The 19,314-nt window shown below is 39.5% G+C and overlaps 2 protein-coding genes across 3 annotated transcripts in view; both read left to right on the top strand.

Moving 5' to 3' along the window:
• dner (delta/notch-like EGF repeat containing) overlaps positions 1-6,187 on the top strand; it is a 78,753-nt gene extending 72,566 nt beyond the window's left edge. For both annotated transcript variants that reach the window (XM_061719173.1, XM_061719172.1), the window contains 5 exons: positions 2,394-2,516; positions 2,628-2,741; positions 3,727-3,858; positions 3,961-4,207; positions 4,852-6,187. In XM_061719173.1, the coding sequence (XP_061575157.1) occupies positions 2,394-2,516; positions 2,628-2,741; positions 3,727-3,858; positions 3,961-4,207; positions 4,852-4,963 (728 nt within the window). In that variant the 3' untranslated portion in view covers positions 4,964-6,187. The remainder of the gene's footprint in view (positions 1-2,393; positions 2,517-2,627; positions 2,742-3,726; positions 3,859-3,960; positions 4,208-4,851) is intronic.
• Positions 6,188-15,562: 9,375 nt separating this feature from the next.
• Positions 15,563-19,314, top strand: part of pid1 (phosphotyrosine interaction domain containing 1) — a 42,002-nt gene continuing 38,250 nt past the window's right edge. The window contains exon 1 of the mRNA XM_061719171.1: positions 15,563-15,694. Within this exon, the coding sequence (XP_061575155.1) occupies positions 15,665-15,694 (30 nt within the window). The 5' untranslated portion in view covers positions 15,563-15,664. The remainder of the gene's footprint in view (positions 15,695-19,314) is intronic.

The following is a 19,314-nucleotide window of genomic DNA, read 5'->3' as shown; positions in this document are numbered from 1 at the left end:
GAAGATTGGAAGCATTTAAGGTGGGAAAGTAATTGCAAGAGTCGATAACTACAGGTACATCTTGTTTCATGTTCTCTGTATGTTCCTGTAAGTTATTTTGCTATCTCACATTGTTTCACTGCATATTTGCTTGTTCAGTTCTTTTTTTAATGTATTTAATTTTCTGCTTCAGTCTGTCCTTTTATCATCCCTCATCTTTATCTTCCCTCTAATACCTCTGCGCATTTCCCTCTCAACATCTATTGTCTGGTTGCCATGGTAGGTCTTGCCATCCAATCAGGATGCTCCTGCTCCAGTAGAACTGGGGGCATTGAGGACTGTAGTTACTCACAGATATCACAATAAACTCAACATCAGGCAAAACCTCTTCTCCATCTTGTCAGAACATCCGCTGGCATGTGAGGGTTGTATATCAGTGTGTGTGTGACTGAACACATGAATAACTATAGTTTGTGCGATTGTCTCCTTCATTCAAGTGTTTGGATTTGAGGGGTTTTGGTGATGCCCGCTGGCTGTTTGAAAGAAAGCTGCTGGGGAGCTGATATGTAGAAAGAGTCGTCTTCCAGAATCCCATAATCCTGCCTTCATGAGAGGCTCCCAGCCGGCAGACAGTAGACAGAGTCCTGGAAAGGCATTTGACATTTCACTGACATTTCACAGAGGAGACTCTAAAGGCTTTAACTGGCCTCCTCATTAAATTTTTGTCTCTCCTCCCCAAACACACATTAGCCATGGCCCACAGAGAGTATGCCAAACATTCAGTCAGCTATGAGACCCAACTGAGAAATAAATGTGTTGAAAACAGATTGCCACATAATTTGTGTAAGAACTCCAGAGAAATCATTCCTTTGGAGAGTTTGGCTCTAATCTGTGGATGGGAGACACCTCAGTGAGATGGGGCTCAAGTGGGACTTAGTGCAGATATGCAGAGATAAATCAGGTACTATAGCAGTCTATACAAACATTGTAACTTTGTTATCTTTATTGCTGATTATTTAAATACTAAATACTCTTTTCTTTTGAGATAATGAAAACACATTTAAAAGCAGAGCCTCCATAACATTTGGATTGTCAGTTTCTGGCATAGTATTGACAAGAGACAAATAGATAGACAAGTACATCTATCTGTTCTAGTCAAGATTGTATACTTTCCACTTTCCTTTTTTATATATTATTTTTTGTTGTAAACACGATTGAACAGAAATGGGACAGAAAATTGGTTGTCTCTTATGTGTGTAGTCAGTGAAGATGTGTAGCTGGAGCAGGATCTGCCTAGTGAGCAGCTGCCATCCTATGGAAAACATGCTGCACTGCATGTAATTCATGCTCAATCACACAAAAACATGGGGAATATACCTTGTGTGTACTGTCAAAGTTTTGGTATATATAAAAGTTCCTAAAGTAATTGAAGGAGTCAAAGGGTATACTTGGTACCAGGCATCTAAAAATGCAAAGTGCCCACATTTGGACAAAAATGAGTTAAGACTCAAAATCCGTTTTGTCCTGTGACAGAGTCTGCTGGTTTGTTCTGTCTCATTTCAGAGACGCTAGAAGATCCAAACTATAAAATTCAAGGTCATACTGAGACAGACAGTGTATGATGAACACTTGATAATATTTTGTATGAAAATGATGGTTAAATTAACATTATGATGCAACTATCCAGAGAAGTGTAAATATACTAAAATATGAACACCAAGGTACTACTAGCAAGGTCATTTCTCTCTAGCCATTTACTAGCAAATCAGATTGACTTTGACATTTGTCAAGTTGCTAACTTACAGACATTTACTCACTCTAATGACATCTGATAACAGTAGGAACAGAAGTTACTCCTGAAAAAGTTAGCTGGCTCGTAAACCTGTAATCTAAACAAGTTACAGTTAGATGCTGCTAGCTGGCTCTAACAAAACTGTAATGTAAAGTTAAAGTTAGTTATAACACGGCTTGAATAAGTTGTAAAAATAATCTAGTTAAAGTTAGTCAGCTGTCGCCACTAAACTTAAAGCAGATACTGCACTCTGTCGTTGTAGGGCAGATCAGTTCCTGCTAATGTTTCAGAGACTGTGAGTAATTATGAACAAGGAAAGCTGATATTTTTCTTTGTGGACAGCAGATGAATGTTACTGTATCTCTGGGAAGCTCTTGATAATGACAACAGTGTAAATTGTAAATGACTCGAGGAGCACAACTTTTACATCCTTAAGGAGCTACTAGGTTCATTTATGAGCAAACAGAGATAATAGGTCCAACTTTTGAAGCATAATTTGCCAACAATAACCAACTCTCTTTAATGCATATCTATAACTTCTAACCAGAGAAGAATATTATCAGTGCAGCAGACATAATTGACTAAAACATTGTGAGAAATAACAGGATTGTGTCCCATTCAGGTTACCATGGCTTGTACTGTGAGGAGGAGTACAACGAGTGTCTGTCTGCACCCTGCCAGAACTATGCCACCTGTAGGGATCTCATCAATGCCTATGAATGTGTCTGCACGCCACAGTTCGAAGGTAGGTACACTTGCATGGGAAACAATGTGAGGACTTTGCCTCTAAGTCGTACTGTGGTAAACATACAGCACGACAAACAATTACAGGTACTTCCTGTATGCATCTGTGCAGGCAGACACTGTGAGATATACAAGGATCCATGTCTGAAGCTGCACTGTCAGAATGGAGGCCGCTGTGAGAGCGCCGGACTTAACGCCTCATGTATCTGTCAAAGTGGATACCTGGGTAAGCACTTATGCCCAAAATATTATTACAGAATAAGTGGAAGGCAGGCACAAGATCAGAATAAGTCAGCAAGCCACAAGTCTTTTCCCAGAGGTGAAATTTCCTAGACAGACCAGAACGAGACACAATGTAACCCTAAAGATGTACAACATTGATAACAAAGACACAAAGATTGGCTACAAACAAAGGACCAATATGAGACACAAACCTATGAAGACACACAGCAAGGACTAAAAAAGTATGACAATGATTGCAATGAAAGGTAAAATGACTAAATTGAGACATGAAAGGTCACACATATGAAGCAGAGGCAAAATAGAAAAAATTTCACATTTACAACCCACTGAGATAACAATCAAACATAAACAATCAAAATAAGACTATAAATGGGCAGGAAGTGACAAAAATAATAATTACCGGTAAGAAGTATATGACTAGGAAATATATGACTATGACAGGGCTTTAAAGCAACCAAAATTATTGAAATTAAATGCAAAACAACCAAAATGGAACATAAAACAATAATGAAGTGATGCAAAAATATCCAGAAAGAGATAGAAAAAAATTATTAGATTGTCCAAACTGGGACAAAAATAAAACAACAAATGACCATAAAGGGACACAATATCATGCTAAACAACTTGCCAAATACAACGCTTAAAGAGAATGCTCAGTCTCAGAAATATCTGCAACGGTTGTTTGTTTTTTTTATACGTTTGGTCATAGTCATTGGTTGGATGGATGTGATAGGCGTTTCACAAATCTGTTCCCTTGTCCATCATTTCATTATCTGTCTATACTGAAATCAGTGAAAACAAATAAAGGCATTAGTATGTGATAAAATAATACCCTCAGTAATCAGTTGTAGAACACAGCTCAAGTGATTTTGGGTTTGAGAAAAGCTGCATCAGAACCTAAATTCAGTTTCTCTGGTTGGCTTTTGTGCCCAAGCCCTTACTGACTTCCGCCTTACTCGTCTGCGCAGGGGAGAGGTGCGAGGTCGACATTAATGAGTGCGAGAGCAACCCATGCCATCACGGAGGTACCTGCATCGACCAGTCCAATGGCTTCACCTGTCACTGTCCACCTGGGTGGGTGGGCCCCAGCTGTGAGATCCGTAAGTCAGCCTGTCTGAAAACAGTTCCTCAGGTATCCGTCCAAAACATGACAATGTTCAAAGCTCTACGTCTCTATTTATGTGTGTGTGTGTGTGTGTCAGACCTGCAGTGGAAGCCAGCACACACCGAAGACACCCTGACCAACATGCCCCGCCACTCCCTCTACATCATCATCGGAGCTCTGTGTGTGGCTTTTGTCCTCATGCTCATCATCCTCATTGTGGGCATCTGCCGCATCAGCCGCATTGAGTACCAGGGTTCGTCACGCCATGCCTACCAGGAGTTTTACAACTGCCGTAGCATCGACAGCGAGTTCAGCAATGCTATAGCCTCCATCCGCCATGCCAGGTACGTAGCATCAATATCATATACTGCAGTCCTTCAGTGCAGTACAGGACAGTGGTTTGAAAACAGCTTACTTCTCAAATGTTGCACTTTTTTTTTCTGGCACTAAAAAGCACCACATAAGTATTTATTTTCTCATACTTATTTTTTTTACTCAGAAAGGTGGTGTGTTTTAATAATTGAAAAAGATTCAGGTGTAGAGTAGCACGCAATGAGTGTTCCCGAATGAAAGACCTTTATTGGAAGTCCAAAAGGTCAAATACATCATCAGTCCAGAACAGGAAAACAAGTCCGGTGAGGTATCAGCCCATAATTTAAAAATCAAAAAGACAAGTCAGAGTAGCAATTCATGGGACCTACTCAAGGAGAAAACATGTGCAGCATGACTGATAATGTTGCAAAAGGGCAGTTTAAATGTAGGGAGATAAATCTTCATATGTGTCTCCATTTGTCTGGTCCCTGTGGACGTTGTGATTACAGCAGAAGGCTCTGGTTTCCATTTCTCTCAACCATTTTAATCTCCTACTCTTGCTCTTTTTTTGCATCTTTCTTAGTGTATAAACCCTCAAATACTGAATCACAGAAGTGCTCCTTCAATGAACTGTCTTTGCCATTACTAATAAAACCACTTTACGGTTTCTTGTCAGATTTGGGAAGAAGCCCAGGCCTGCCATGTATGAAGCCACCCCCATCGCCTATGAGGACTACAGTCCTGACGACAAGCCTTTGGTTACCCTCATTAAGACAAAAGATTTGTAAAACACAGCCATCTCACATCACCACAAGCTGTATACGTCAGCACTTGTGCACATACGCAAACAAACACATATGTAGAGCCGGAATAGACATAAACGTGTTTCCTAAGAAAAAATAATATAACAGCAAAACAAAATTGAATGTAAAGAGGAAATATTATGCTGTAGTTTAAAAGAAACATGTGAAATTTGATAAATCTATTTTCTTGTCAAAGTCAATGATAAGGCTTTATTGTAGCATAACAGCATAGTTTGCATTAACTAAGTTATAGATGATGAACAACACTTGGCAGTAACCTCTGCTGTACAATAGAGTGGTGACTTTAGTCTGCACCAGACTGTGTGTCTGTCTGCAGACGGTGTCAGCAGCCCAGTGTGAGTGCGGCATACAACTCTGAAAACAGTCCCCAGAGGTGTTGTAGAAATAGATGCACCTCACACGGTGGATTCACTACCTTTTTCTATATTTAAAGAAAAAAGTCCACATCTGCGGTAGGTTGCCTTACTTTGTGCATGGTTAGATTTGATGTTCTCTCTGCAATATTTTAAAATCATTTATATTTGGTTGTTGGTTTGTTTCCTTTGCTGCAGTTGTATTCTTCTCTGTTGAGATTGTGCCAAATGTTTTCTTTGAGTATGTTGTGGTTCATAGATAAAATACACACCTGTACCTGGGAAAAAAGTAGTCACAAAGCTTTTCTTTTTATAATACCCACAGTATTGTCCTGTTCTATACATGCAAGTTTCTTAGTGGTGTATGAATAGTAAAGAAAGTGGGTTTACTGAAGTACCGTGACCCTACCAACCTACTGTATGTATTTCAGTGATATTTAGGATAATAGATAGGTATGTTTCTCACCACACAGAAAAATAGTCAGATTTTACTCAGTGTACAAATTCCCCTCCAGTACCAACAGTGTTGAATTTCTAGATGAAAGTGTTTTTACGCTGATGGCCTCTCCGAGTCTGATGGCTTTAGGGTGGACAAAAAGGAGGAGGAGGAAAATAACTTTTACGAGACAAGGATATATACTCCAGGATATACTGTATGTGCTTCTGTGTTCTGCCAGTGGAAAACTTTCTGTGCGGCTATGTCGTTCCCATCAGTTAAGCAATGTTATGATGATAGACTCAGCTAATCCTGCATTTTTTTCCTCTCCTTTTAATCAGAGCAACAACATGATCATGTATTATCTATGTTGAAACATGTAAACAATAAAGAATCAAGTGAACGTAATCTATTCTTGTTATGTCTTGTGTAAAGTGAAAAAAGGAAGGAGACTTCCTTTTGTAAATATTTCTGAAACAGTGTTTACATTTTACATCTCATGATGCCTGCAGAACTATTATTGATCGTTCACATCCACAAATTAGATGGGCAGACAGTTAGTTTTTGTCATACTTTGTTGTACATCACACACCATAATCTAGACAGCATTGCCTGATGGTTTGTTTCCATCTGTTCTATTCAGCAAAGGGCCCTTATCAGTATAATGGTTAATAATTCACCATGTTTGCATATGACAATTCTTAACTCCAAAAGCAGCATGCTGCAAAAATTGCAGAGCTACAGAAATGATACAGATAGAGATTTTTTTCTGTTTTTTGGTCTCAAGGTCGTCCCCACCAGACTGAACAATCCACCGTGGGAGTGTTAGTGATGTGTATACCCTCAGAGACCTCTGGCTTTATCCAGATGTTGCCCCGTGTAAACATTACTAAATACAGACTATCACTGTTTTGTCGCTGAACACACCTTCATACATTTTGTTTGTACGGACATAAACACACTGCAGGGGCAACAGATGTCCTTAATGGCAGCTACCTTTGCTTATGGTCTGTTTTGGAGACTTAGTGCTTGACTTTTGCCCTGTGAACGCAATGGTGTGCGTGTGTTTGTGTGTGTGTGTTGGGGGGAATCAGACTGCTGGTTGTTCAGGCTTGACAAAGGTCTCTAACAAACTGTGGTTGCCTTTGAATCAGTAGTAAACCTCTTGACAGCGATGAGATTATTTTGACTGGTTCCTTTTTAAAGGTTTTTCAGCAAAAGAAAAGTCAATTATCACCTCGTGGACACCAGGGGCCTGTACTACGAAGCAAGTTCAACATACCCAGATTCACTAACCCGGACAATTGCAATCACGCTAAGCGGTCACACGACGGTGGTTATCAACTCGGTATATCAACCCAGGTTTTTCCAATCTGGATATGAGCGCGTGCACATAAAAGGGGCAGTGTTTTCAGCGCATGACCAATCGCAAGCATGGAGAAGTCCGCTGTCAGAGCCGCTTATTTCAGTAGCGAAGAGCAAACAATAATTTTACGGAAATATGATGAGTATAGGCATATAATACAGGCAAAAAGCAACACAGTTGCAGCTGCAAAATGCAGGAAAGACAGCTGGCAAAAGATCGCTGACTGTATAAATGCGTAAGTTCATAGGGATATAAACATATATTTGAATATTCTGGGAATCTTAATCTTAAACTGTAAACCATGATCAGTAATATTAAAATAATAAAAGGCTTGAAATATTTCAGTTGATTTGTAATGAATCCAGAATGTATGACATTTTTTTGTTTTTGTGTTTGCATTAGGCTACAGAAAATCACAATATTCTAATTTTCTGAGACAGTCCTGTATATATTGGTTCTATAACTATTGTTGTTGACCGATAACTTGTGCTGATGCTGTACCAAAGAATTGGGTTTTTTTATTTATTTATTTTATTTAATTTTTTATTTTTTCAGGAGGGGGGTATTTAGTATTTTAAAGTGACTTCTCAGAATGTTCGAGGGACGAAATTGAAAATCCCTTTTTTGCTATCCCCTTACAAATGCATCTTCTTTTTTATTTCTTCTTGATTTATTTATTTAATTGGTATTAGTTTTGGATTGACTGTACATCGGATTTTGGGTGATGATTTGTTTTATTTATTCATTGATTGATTTATTTTTTATTTTCTCCTCCACCTCTTTTTTCTTTTTTTCCTTTTTTTTTTGGATCGTTCATACAGGTACTCATCAGGGAAAGCAAAGGGGTTTTGGCGGTCCCTGAATACGCGTTCTCTTCGGAGGGATCCTCTCACGATCCGCGCACCGAGCTCCACTGGATTCATTTTCCAAGAGAGCTGATTGGTCAGTGGGCGGTGCTTTTATACCCGGCGATCTGTATCTCGAACATAACCTGCTCCGGAGCAGGTTAGCTGTTCAGCATAAGTTACCATGGCGATGTACCCCGGTAAGAAGTGAACCACCGTCGTAGTCCTGAAAACCCAGGGTTAAACCTGAAGTTACCTCGCTAACCCCAAATCCCGCTTCGTAGTACAGGCCCCAGACTTCACTTCTGCCACAACAACTAGGCAATTCTTTCCAAATCAGTCAGGAAAACGATACTTTTTCTTAGTAAAGGAGACCATGATGTTCTTGATTCTTAGTTTTTTTGAGAATGGTGCTGAATGAAAAATATCTCAGTAGTCACTGAAATAATTCTATGCTATTTATGTTGATTTTATATGCTTGTATACATAAAACTGAATTCCTGCACTGGCTAATTACTCAAGGGTGGATGACGAATGATCTCAGCCGTTGAACGCGTCATTATTCAGTATGCCTTTGCATATACTGTTAATTAAATCAAAATCTAAAAAGAAACAAAAAACATTCACTCACTGAAAATAATGGGAGCATAAATCTGTTGAGGGTCAGTTAATGTAATTCATTCATTTTAGTTTAACATGTTTGGGAGTGCCAAGTGACAGCGAATTTTGTCTCTGGGCACTTTATAGATAATGATAAATAAAGGGCTAGTAATATATTAAAAATAAACAAAGCCTCAAATAGTGAGCTGAAAAGTCAAAAGAAAGAAAACCTGAGGAACGGAGCAAAATAAGAGAAAATGAACTTCTTACTCTATCAATAAAACAAAAAAAAATTAAGAATCAAAACAATGTGCACGTTTTTCAGTCAACAGGCATGTCACTCCACACCCCAAAACAGACCTTTGTTTCAAGGGTAATTTTGTTCAAGGCAGAAGTCTAGAATAACATTTCTGAAAGATCAGAGTTTGAGAGGCATTCATGACTTCTTATGTCTTTATAAGTTCACAAGGTCAGTTATAAATGATACCCACTTAAAAATTGGCTGCTGTCTTTAATCACCAGCCTTTTTGACAACATTGAATTGTTTAACTTTGAACAAGATACAACTCTTCAGAAGGTTGTTGAAGTAGGGGTACTGTTCAAACTTTTGCACAGTATAAAATTTGATGGATCCGTGGAGATTTGGTTCACGGCTGATCTCACTGGATGTCTAATTTTGTCAGGTTGGTACAAACAAAGAAGAATCTGGAATGTTAATGCAGAGAATCAAATACTGACGTCTGAATTTCTAACTTGCTTTTATACAGTCAATGGCTCTGACCAGGGATTTTTCTGGTCATTTTCTCAAAAATTAGATGGATTATTCTCAAACAGAGACACCAACTGTTCTTTTCACCAAACTACTAAAATAGTTGATAACAGTCTGGGGCTTGATCCATGAACACAGAACCAGGAAGGAAGGACTTCATGTTGTTCACAGAGATGTCCCGAACATTAGAGATACAGACTAACAGAAGGCTGTCAAAATGTTCACGACCTGAATCCCGATGACGTCGGTGTAAGCAAGACTATGCTGACACAGAGCTCCGCATAGTCTTGCTTACGTCGTGATGTGATGACGTCGAGATTCAGTTTGTGAACATTGACATGTTTTTATGCCCTTTAAATGTTTCTCATCTCCATGCAGAGGTAAAGGGGCCTCACATTGGACTCTGAGCTTTATGCCATTCAACCCAAAGAATCTGGTCCTAACTGAGTAACCATAAAGAAACCCCCACCCAAAGAAAAACAACACACAAACCCACCAAGTTCTGTGATTCACTTTAGGTTAGGCAGACACTTAGGTCAACACACTCAATGAGGAACTGCCCCCTCAGATCTGCTGGATCATCACAATAATACATGCTTCAGTGTCTTCACGATTAAAGTACTGCAGGTTTAGTTCTGCGAGGCATCTGACCCACTCAAGCAGAGGAGTTCATGTAGCTCTAGTCTTAACGGTTTTTTATTGGCTTCCAGTTAATTACCAAATTAAACTTTAAAATTCTGGTTCTGACCTTTAGAGCCATCTGCCTGAAGAACCTGTTTGTAGTTCCTTTGACTTGAGACAGATCCTGCCGATCAGTTGCACCTACTCCAGAAAACACTCCTTCTCACTGGACTCTGTTAATGAGATAGATAGATAGATAGATAGATAGATAGATATAAAATAAAAAGAAAAAAACATTTGCTAGACAAAAAGGACTGCTATGACTAGTTGTTTATCGTCTCATCCATCTGTAACATTTTAAATAGGCAGGACTCAGACTCAGGAAATTGAATGATGGTAAGAGTTTTAGTTATAATTGTACAAGTTTCAGTAACTAAATCTGTCCAATAATGTGCAGAATAGTCCAGGCCAATATTCGGAAACCAATCCAATGTCCAATAACCGTTAGAGCCGTCCAGAGATGCAGAAAAATCCAGAGAGTGCAAGGCAGAGACTAATCCAAGGAGCCAGAAGAACCAGAATATCCAATAGAGGCCAAGCAGACAAATCCAAAAGGGCCAGACGAAAGACAAGGTCAGGAGAAACAAGCCTGAGCACTTCAATCAGGTTATCTCAAGAAAACCAGGTTGTGCTACAAACAGGCAAAAATAGCTGACAATCTGCCAACAGAGCAGGAGAGAGCAGCAGTAATTATAGTGAGGAATCCAGGTGCTGTCAATCTGCCATCAGAGGCACAGATGAGGTTGCGTTCAGGTGACACTCAGAAAAGGCGGCTCTGACTGTGACATCTCATGCATTTTATTGTATCTTGTGTTTTTTATCATGCCTACATTTGTTGTGAAGCACTTTGTGACTGATGTCTTAGAACATTTCTATGTAAATAAAGATTAGTAACTTTTTTACAATCTGACTGTTATGTGGAACTCATAATCTCACAAATCAAACCCAACAAGAAACAGTTGGAAGCACTTATGAAATGATCCAGATGGGACCAGAGGCCATGCTGAGGATGAGCAACCCTGCGACACAGCGCTTCTGTCCCTGGTGGAACCCGACGTGTACACTATCATCAGGCTCGAACTCCCCTCATCTGACTCAAAGCTTCTGTCGATGTACCTGACAACTTTTCCTGAGGCTCTATAGGCGCTAACCTAGAGCATCAACCAAGCGCCCAGATTACATTTTTCTTCAAGGTAAACGATCAATGCTGTCCACAATGGGAAAAGAAAAAAACTAATCACATTTCTTATTGTTCCCACAAGTGTATTTGAGTTATGTTATGTTATGTTATGAATCTTTATTTCGGCTTATACACACTTTTTGCAGAACAAGATGAAAAGGAAAGAAAAAACAAAATTTCTTTTGCCGAAAAGGTGTAGGCTGAAGCCGTAGCTTATAGGGCCTACCCTTTTTTCTTACGATCAGCAAAAATATGAGACATTAGCTTTTACTCCGTGGAAACAAACAATACATAAAGAAGACAAAAATATGTAAGACAAAATATAAAATTGACGTTTCACATTCTAGAATGTTTTTGATAGTATACTTTATAATTATAGTGTTTTATATTTATTTACAGTATTTTCTTTAAACATTTCCTTAAACTTGACGATAGAGCGACACATTTTTAGGTTGTTATTACAACTATTCCAAATTTCTCTAGCCTTAACTGATGTACATCTCTTTTTAATATTGGTTCTTGCTGTCGTCATCTCAAACATGAGTTTCCCCCTCAGGTCATAGCGGGTTTCTTTTATCTGGAACAGGTCCTGAATGCAGTTTGGAAGCAGTTTCTGCTGGGCTTTAAAGGCCTTATCAGATCAGTGTAAATAGAAACACACACATAACAAAAATTGCATGATGTAGTAGTGGCACAAGTATGACTTAGGGACACCTTGCCATCCAGTGGTAACGCACAGATCCACATTAATATTTAAAAACAGCACTACCTTTTAGTGAAAGTGTGACATCATACAAGAACTGTGATTGGTCAAAGAACAACATCTACTGGACAACAATATAGCATGTGCAAAAACAGAAATACGGTAAATAAAGTGTCCCTCTATCATCCCTGCTTGCTTTCGGGAGATTTATTACAAACCCAATTAGTTTTCTGAGTAACTGGTGAATTACTCAGATCCATCCCTTTCACGTCAATTCTAGGTCCCCCAAAAAACAAAGATGGTGGCAGCTAAATGGCACACTTGAGAAAAGATGGTGTCACAGTTGCAACACCGATCATTCATATTCTTTTATGGGCATTGCTAAAATGAAGAATACTGGTCTAGTTGTTTTACCCAAATTCATTTTCCAGTCTCTTTATTTTCAAGTCTCTGTGTGGTTATCTCAATCCAAGGAGGGGAAAAAGGACTAAGGAAGGGAAATAGTGTATTTACGTGGAGATATCCCACAGTCTGTAGATGTCCATGATTTCTTTTTTTTTTTCTTTATAAATCTGTTTATTGTAAACAGGACAATGATAAAAACAATAACAAGAGCAACAAAGTGAGTAGAACATTACTATATACAGTACAGGTGCTTGCTGATCAGGGAAAACAATTAAATAAATAATAACAACGGTGAATAACAAGAAAAAAAAGGGGGCACAATATATCGGAGTCTCTTGAGAAAGGAAAAATAAACGGAAAGAAGAGGTGTGCTCCGTCTTCACATCGAATCCTGTTTACATTATTTTTTTTCCATTTTTATAGCGAGCTTTTACCCACTCCCCCCACCCTCGCCCCTAGGTATGTTGAGCCACAAATAATAAATTACCACTGTAAACGACAGTGATGACTCCGAATGGCGTCCTCATCATGGGGTAGGATCAGCATCACAGCAGCGTTTTCAACATCACACCTCACAAGACCTGATGGAGCTGTTGCTCAGCAATGGGAATCCCTTTCAGGAGAGCAGTAAAGACCTGGTTACTTTAGATAACAAGGTTTGCGAGTCTGCAGCCGCTGCAGTATCGGTCCTTAAAGTTGAGTCAATGGGACAAGAGCAGTACAACAACTTCAAAAAGAATGTGCTGGACTCACATGACACCCCACTGACAGCTCCGATCAAGTGAAACAACTTGATGTTGTTCCATGAGAAGAAAACACGCAAGAAGACAGCAGCTAAACTGAGAATGCAGCACTTCAAACATCATGCAGAGCTTTATGGAAAAGCTTTCATTGTGCTGGAAAGCTGGAGCGGGAATTTGAAAGAGTTTTTTCGTCACGAGTCTTCTCCATACCCACCTGCATTATCCAACGCGGTTGAATTGGTTTGATATTGGATATTGGATATTATGAATTCAACACCCATAAAACTTGTGATACATACCACTGATTTTGGTCAAACCACTTGTGATGTGTTCATGGTCATCTAGACTATATATCACATAACAGTAATTATTAAAAAAATCATATATATGGGCATATATATGGGCTGATTTAAACATCATATATATGGGCTGATTTAATGTGGTTTAATGAATTTAACACCCATAAAACTTGTGATACATACCACTGATTTTGGTCATATTGCTTGTGATGTGTTCATGGTCATCTAGACTATATATCACAAGAGAGTAATTATTATAAAATCATATTATGGGCTGATTTAATGAGGTTTAATGAATTCAACACCCATAAAACTTGTGATACATAACACCGATTGTTTTCATTAAACCACATTAAATCAGCCCATATATATGATTTTTAAATCAGCCCATAAATATGATGTTTAAATCAGCCCATATATATGCCCATATATATGATTTTTTTTAAATAATTACTGTTTTGTGATATATAGTCTAGATGACCATGAACACATCACAAGTGGTTTGACCAAAATCAGTGGTATGTATCACAAGTTTTATGGGTGTTGAATTCATAATATCCAATATCCAATATCAAACCAATTCAACCGCAGTCATTACCATGTGAAGGATCCCTCAACTCCTGTACCAAGTCAGATTTGTTGTTTTACATCCTGGGCAATCCTATGAGTGGAGAATTATCTGACAATGAGGAGATAGTTGCACCAGACCTTTATGATTTCATTGTTACTGACGGTGGAGCACTTATCCATCTTATCCATTCACTGCCTGGCACGACTGTCCAAGGGAAGACCTTTGAGTCCTACTTCGACAAGGGAAGAGTGAGGAGCATTTCAATTTCAGTTTAATCGCCACACAGTATTGACTTAATGAAATAACATTAAAAAGTAAAATTCCTTAGCAACTGTGAGGATATTTTCAGACTTTATCTTTAAAAAAGCATCATTTCGCTTGTGTCCATTTAATATTTTGGTCGCCAAATGCTTAGTATGCCAGTTTCTCCTTTTAATTCTGAATCCATACATACTTCATATGTTAAATTTGGTTAATCTAATCAAAAGTTGTAGCAGTTTACATATTTTGTGGCGCCCCCTAGAGGCAATTTTATCTGTGTGTTTGACACTCGGACTCAAATTGTTCTATAGACAGTACTCGAGTTGAGGGGGATGAGGGGGATGGGATCCCCCCTGAAATAAAAACGGTAAAAATCATCCCCCCTGTAAAACTGCCATCCCCCCTTTCCATCCCTTATGTCATTTCATCAATGATTTTGGTATTACTGCTATTTCAACATTTACAGTAGAGTCATCACCAGAAAAATAACACCAGAAAAATAACTTATTTGACAATTTTCACCAGTTTCAAGTCAATTTTCACTTGAAATAAGTAGGAAAAATCTGCCAATGGGACAAGATTTATCTTCTCATTACAAGTAATAAAATGTTTTCCACATGCAGATTTTTCTACTTATTTTAAGTGAAAATCTACTTGAAACAGGTGAAAATTGTTGTTTTTTCTTGTTTTTCTTGAGTCTTGTTTTAAGTGTAATGAGATTTTTTTTACTAAAATGAGACATTTTAACTAGAAATAAGACAAATATTCTTGTTAAGATTTTGAGTTTTTGCAGTGATCCATTTTACTTATCCTGTGAAGGACAGAGTCATATTGATAAGTTCAGAAAACTGTTTTTTATTGTTGTGTTTTGATGTATTTGATGTAAGCCCAGTGGATATTTAAAGCTTACAGAAGGCTGCATTTAACTGCTGCTATGTCATTCCTGCAGTATTTCTGCAGGTGTTTTGGTCACTGCTATTATTTGTAATATATTATATTATTTGTAATCAGCACAAATTATCTGTCCCCATATGATAAAATCCACCATCCCCCCTGATTTTTTTTTACAACTCGAATACTGTCTATAGACCCTAAACTTCAACTTAGAAGTGAAAACCAAACTTTAACACCAATTTGAAATGACTGAGAAAAATTTAATATGCATCCAACAACCCCACTAATAAGACTAGGAGACCTCGTCAGCATCAGGACTGGTCCGTGATTTCTTACAGCACCTGAAAGCAGCACGAAGCCTCCGCCACAGAAAGCAGGTACTTCCACCTGCTGGCGACGGAGTGAACTGCATCCAGGCGGAGCAACATCCTCCGCTGCTGAGCAGTCCGGAGTGAAGGGGCCAGAGAGGCAGGCTGCGAGAGAGAGCCAGCAGATGTGAGCCGGGCCAGGACGAGAGAACAAGCTGCAGTGAACACGGACGACCAGAGACTCTGCTAACATGTGGCAACCCGCGTCGGAGCGACTGCAGGTAAGACCCGGTCAGACCCGGCTAGACTCGGGTTTAAGCCTGAATTATGGCTCTGTGTTAAATCGACGCAGAACCTACGCCGTAGGCTCTGCGTTGGTGTAACGCGGACCATAAATCGTCCTTTAGTCCACGGCTCGGCCGTGGAAACAGCCGCGCTGTGCGCGCTCCCACAGATCAGCCACAGATGTTGCTTATGCCGCGTTCCATTTGTCCTCGGAAGTCGGAATTTCCCAGTTCCCAGTCGGAATTTTCAACTGGAACGCCCCTCGAAGTGGGATTTCCTACTGGGAAAGTGGGAGAAGCTTCACCACCCCCGAGTTACCATTCCAAGATGGCTGCCATTCCCAGTTCCCAGTTCCGATTTCCGAGGTAAATGGAACGCGGCATCAAAGTCTGAAGGCAGGGAGTTGAACTGTTGCATTTTTCTGTTTTATCTATGAGGGGGTATATGCTTTTTTATTTATATCTGGCTTTAAATTTGATCGCATTTAAAATGTTACGCAAGCGGGAGAAGCATCAAACTGTGTCTCTGGAATTAAAAAAAAAATATAGGCTATATATAAAACGTCTAATCTGGCCCATTTTATCCACCTTTACTGTACCTCCTCCTCCACCTTAATAAGCCCAGGCCTCTCCTGCTGTCTCCGTGTTTGCCTTCGTGTTACCTTGTCAGGATGCTTCATCTCCCCTTTTCATTTTCACGTTGACCTGTTTGAAAAAGAAAAGAGAAAGAGGAAAGGAGAAATGATGACACGTAAGTGTGATGTCCAGGGTGAGCGTCTCCTGCAGACATAATGCTCTCCAGATGTGGGCCTGCTGCTGCGGGCCGCCTGCCAACTGAACTTGCACAATCTCTCTCCTCTGCCCGGGCGTTGAGGCTGATTTATGGTTCCGCGTCACACCAACGCAGAGCCTACGGCGAACCGTGCGCGTCGCCGCGTACCCTACGGCGTACCCTACGGCGTAGGCTCTGCGTTAGATTTAATGCGGAACCATAAATCGGGCTTCAAGAGGAGGAGGATGGAATAACGAGTGATTCAAAGCGAGAGTTCCGGTGTTTTTACTCCGGGGACGTAAATTACTGTAAATTACGTACGTAAATTACCTCCCGAAACATGTACGTCCAGGTAAATTAAATATCCTCGCTGGAACCGGCTGGAACCGCCGCGGCCGGCTCACGCGTCGCCTAGCAACGGCGCTCCAGAACGTGGCAGTGTCACTACCTGATGTGAGTCCGCTACCCGATTTGAGTCACGCATGCGCAGTTGCTTCCAACATGTGCATTTCAGTGGAGAAGTAGTGTTGTCATTACCCGATTATTGATTAAAATGAGCGACTTTAATGTTTTCCACCATCTCCATGCCTACATGGAATCCGGAAAGTTCCATCCCAGTTTGGGAAAAGCTGACAAACGGAAGATTACTCGTTCTATGAGTAATTGCATCTTGAAAGGTAATTTGGCTATCATGCTTAGCTATGCTTGCTAAAAATAATATAAATATTTTTTGCTAAAAATAATATAAATATTTTTTGCATCAATACCCTTATATAGCATAAGATTCCCTGTTGTTGGACGCGACTGCGCATGTGTAACTCAAATTGGGTAGCGACTCACATCAAGTAGTGACAGGCAGATCCAAAGCCCGGTGAACAACTTCCTGCTGCAGGTTCAATCGAGCTGTCTCCTGTTTCTGGGAGGAAATAAAACTGGAGGTTTGATGATCAACAAGTGTCAGGGAGCCAGTCTCATACTTTCCGTGGCTGGTTTGCTCCAAGAAGCTCTTGGAATCATGTGAGCAAATGAATCATACTGTACTCTGCCAACAGCCCTACAAATTTAAAACAAATCAAATCAAATAAAAGGCCAGAAAAAGAAACAGGTGTTTTTTCATAGTGCCTTTTTTTCCTAAAAGCAGCTCAGTTATTATCATTTGGATGTCAGCCTCTGTTTTATTCCATACCTGTCAAGTTTTGGATTTAAAAATATGGGAAATTTTCCGCCAACCGAGGTCCAGTATCTTACATTATAAGACAGATTTACGGGAAATCTAAAATAACTACCTGTCAACCATTTACAAACTACAACTAGGTGCTCAGAATCTGATAAGTGTACCTTTGTTGACACTGAAATGCTGTGGACATTCCTATGTATGTAATTCCTATAATAGAGCCTAAATAAAAACACAAAAAGTGAATTAAAGCACATTTATTTATTTTCAATATTTTCAGTTTATATACTAGGGATGGGCGGTATGGACTAAAAAATGTATCACGATAATTTCTGGCATTTATCCCCATAACGATAAAAATTACGATAAAAAAATACTAATTCAACTCCACTTTTGTAACTATAAACCTATCTCATCATCATTTCTTTCTTTCTTTCTTTCTTTCTTTCTTTCTTTCTTTCTTTCTTTCTTTCTTTCTTTCTTTCTTTCTTTCTTTCTTTCTTTCTTTCTTTCTTCCTTTATCGTTTTTACCGCGAGATGGCAATTTCTTACCGTGGGGAATTTTTTTGACAGTATATCGTGAACGGTAAAATATCGCCCATTCCTATTATATACACATTGAGGTCTTCAAGTGAAACATTTTCTTTTAATTTGTCATTTTCACTCATGTGGCTCTCTGGTATTCACTGACTGACATCGGTCGTTCCCCCGTGAGAGACACTAAAAACGCAGTTACACATCTTTCAGAACGGGTAACTGTTCTCCATCCTGCTCCTCTTTAGGAAAGTAAATTCGGTTTCCAATTTTTAGAGATATTTACACAAAGTCTGCCTTTTTGGGGAATAAATGTCTTCTCTCTGGTTACATCCATCCATCTCTGATTTGTTGTTCCGAGTTTGCTCCCGTAGTCGCTACTAACCTCACCAGAGCTGCCACCCAGGCTACAGCAGGGGGCAGTTCTTGCGAGGCTAGTGACAATTCAGTTTGCTGTTTAAAAATTATTATATTATAAAACGGGAAATTTACGGGCAAAATACTACTATGGTAGGATGGCAGGAAAGAAGGGTAAAATACGGTAGGTTCCCGGCCAAAACGGGAGACTTGACAGGTAGGATATTATAGGGACATTTGCTTGCTTTTAGGAACGTTACACAGCTGTCGTGGTTGTCCCTACTATATGTAAAGTACCTCTGGACTCCTGTCCTGGTCGTCTCCTGCGACAACTGCAAATTACTTTACGGCACTATGTCACACATAAACAACGATAAGCCCCAGATCCCAGAGCCATAGTGAACATCATGGTGGAGGGGACTCAATGAAGCAAAGATGGAGGAGAAAATTAGAAAGGGATCAAGCAAGAGACTGAGTAGCTCTTCGACAGTTTTGTAAAAGGACTTAACCTCCGTGCCTTTAAGGGACACACTGAGCTCAAAATTACAAAAGTTCCTTTGTGCCACTTTAAGCCATGTTCAGACTTTGGCTATGCTCCAAGTCAGTACTTTTGCAGGCCCACTCTTACACGGTGTTCCTAAATGAGCAGGGTGCAAATGAGTGATGTCCCACTTTAGAACTATTGTTGTGCTATTACTATGAATGATGATAACAACTTTCTTCTATGGCTGCTTCACCTAAGCAACCGCCAAGATTTAGGTTTTTGTCAGTTGTAAATTA

Source organism: Cololabis saira, chromosome 4, assembly GCF_033807715.1.
Source record: "Cololabis saira isolate AMF1-May2022 chromosome 4, fColSai1.1, whole genome shotgun sequence".
Taxonomy (NCBI): Eukaryota; Metazoa; Chordata; class Actinopteri; order Beloniformes; family Belonidae; genus Cololabis; species Cololabis saira.
Note: the sequence above shows the minus strand (reverse complement) of the source record. Positions and strands in the feature narration are given on the sequence as shown.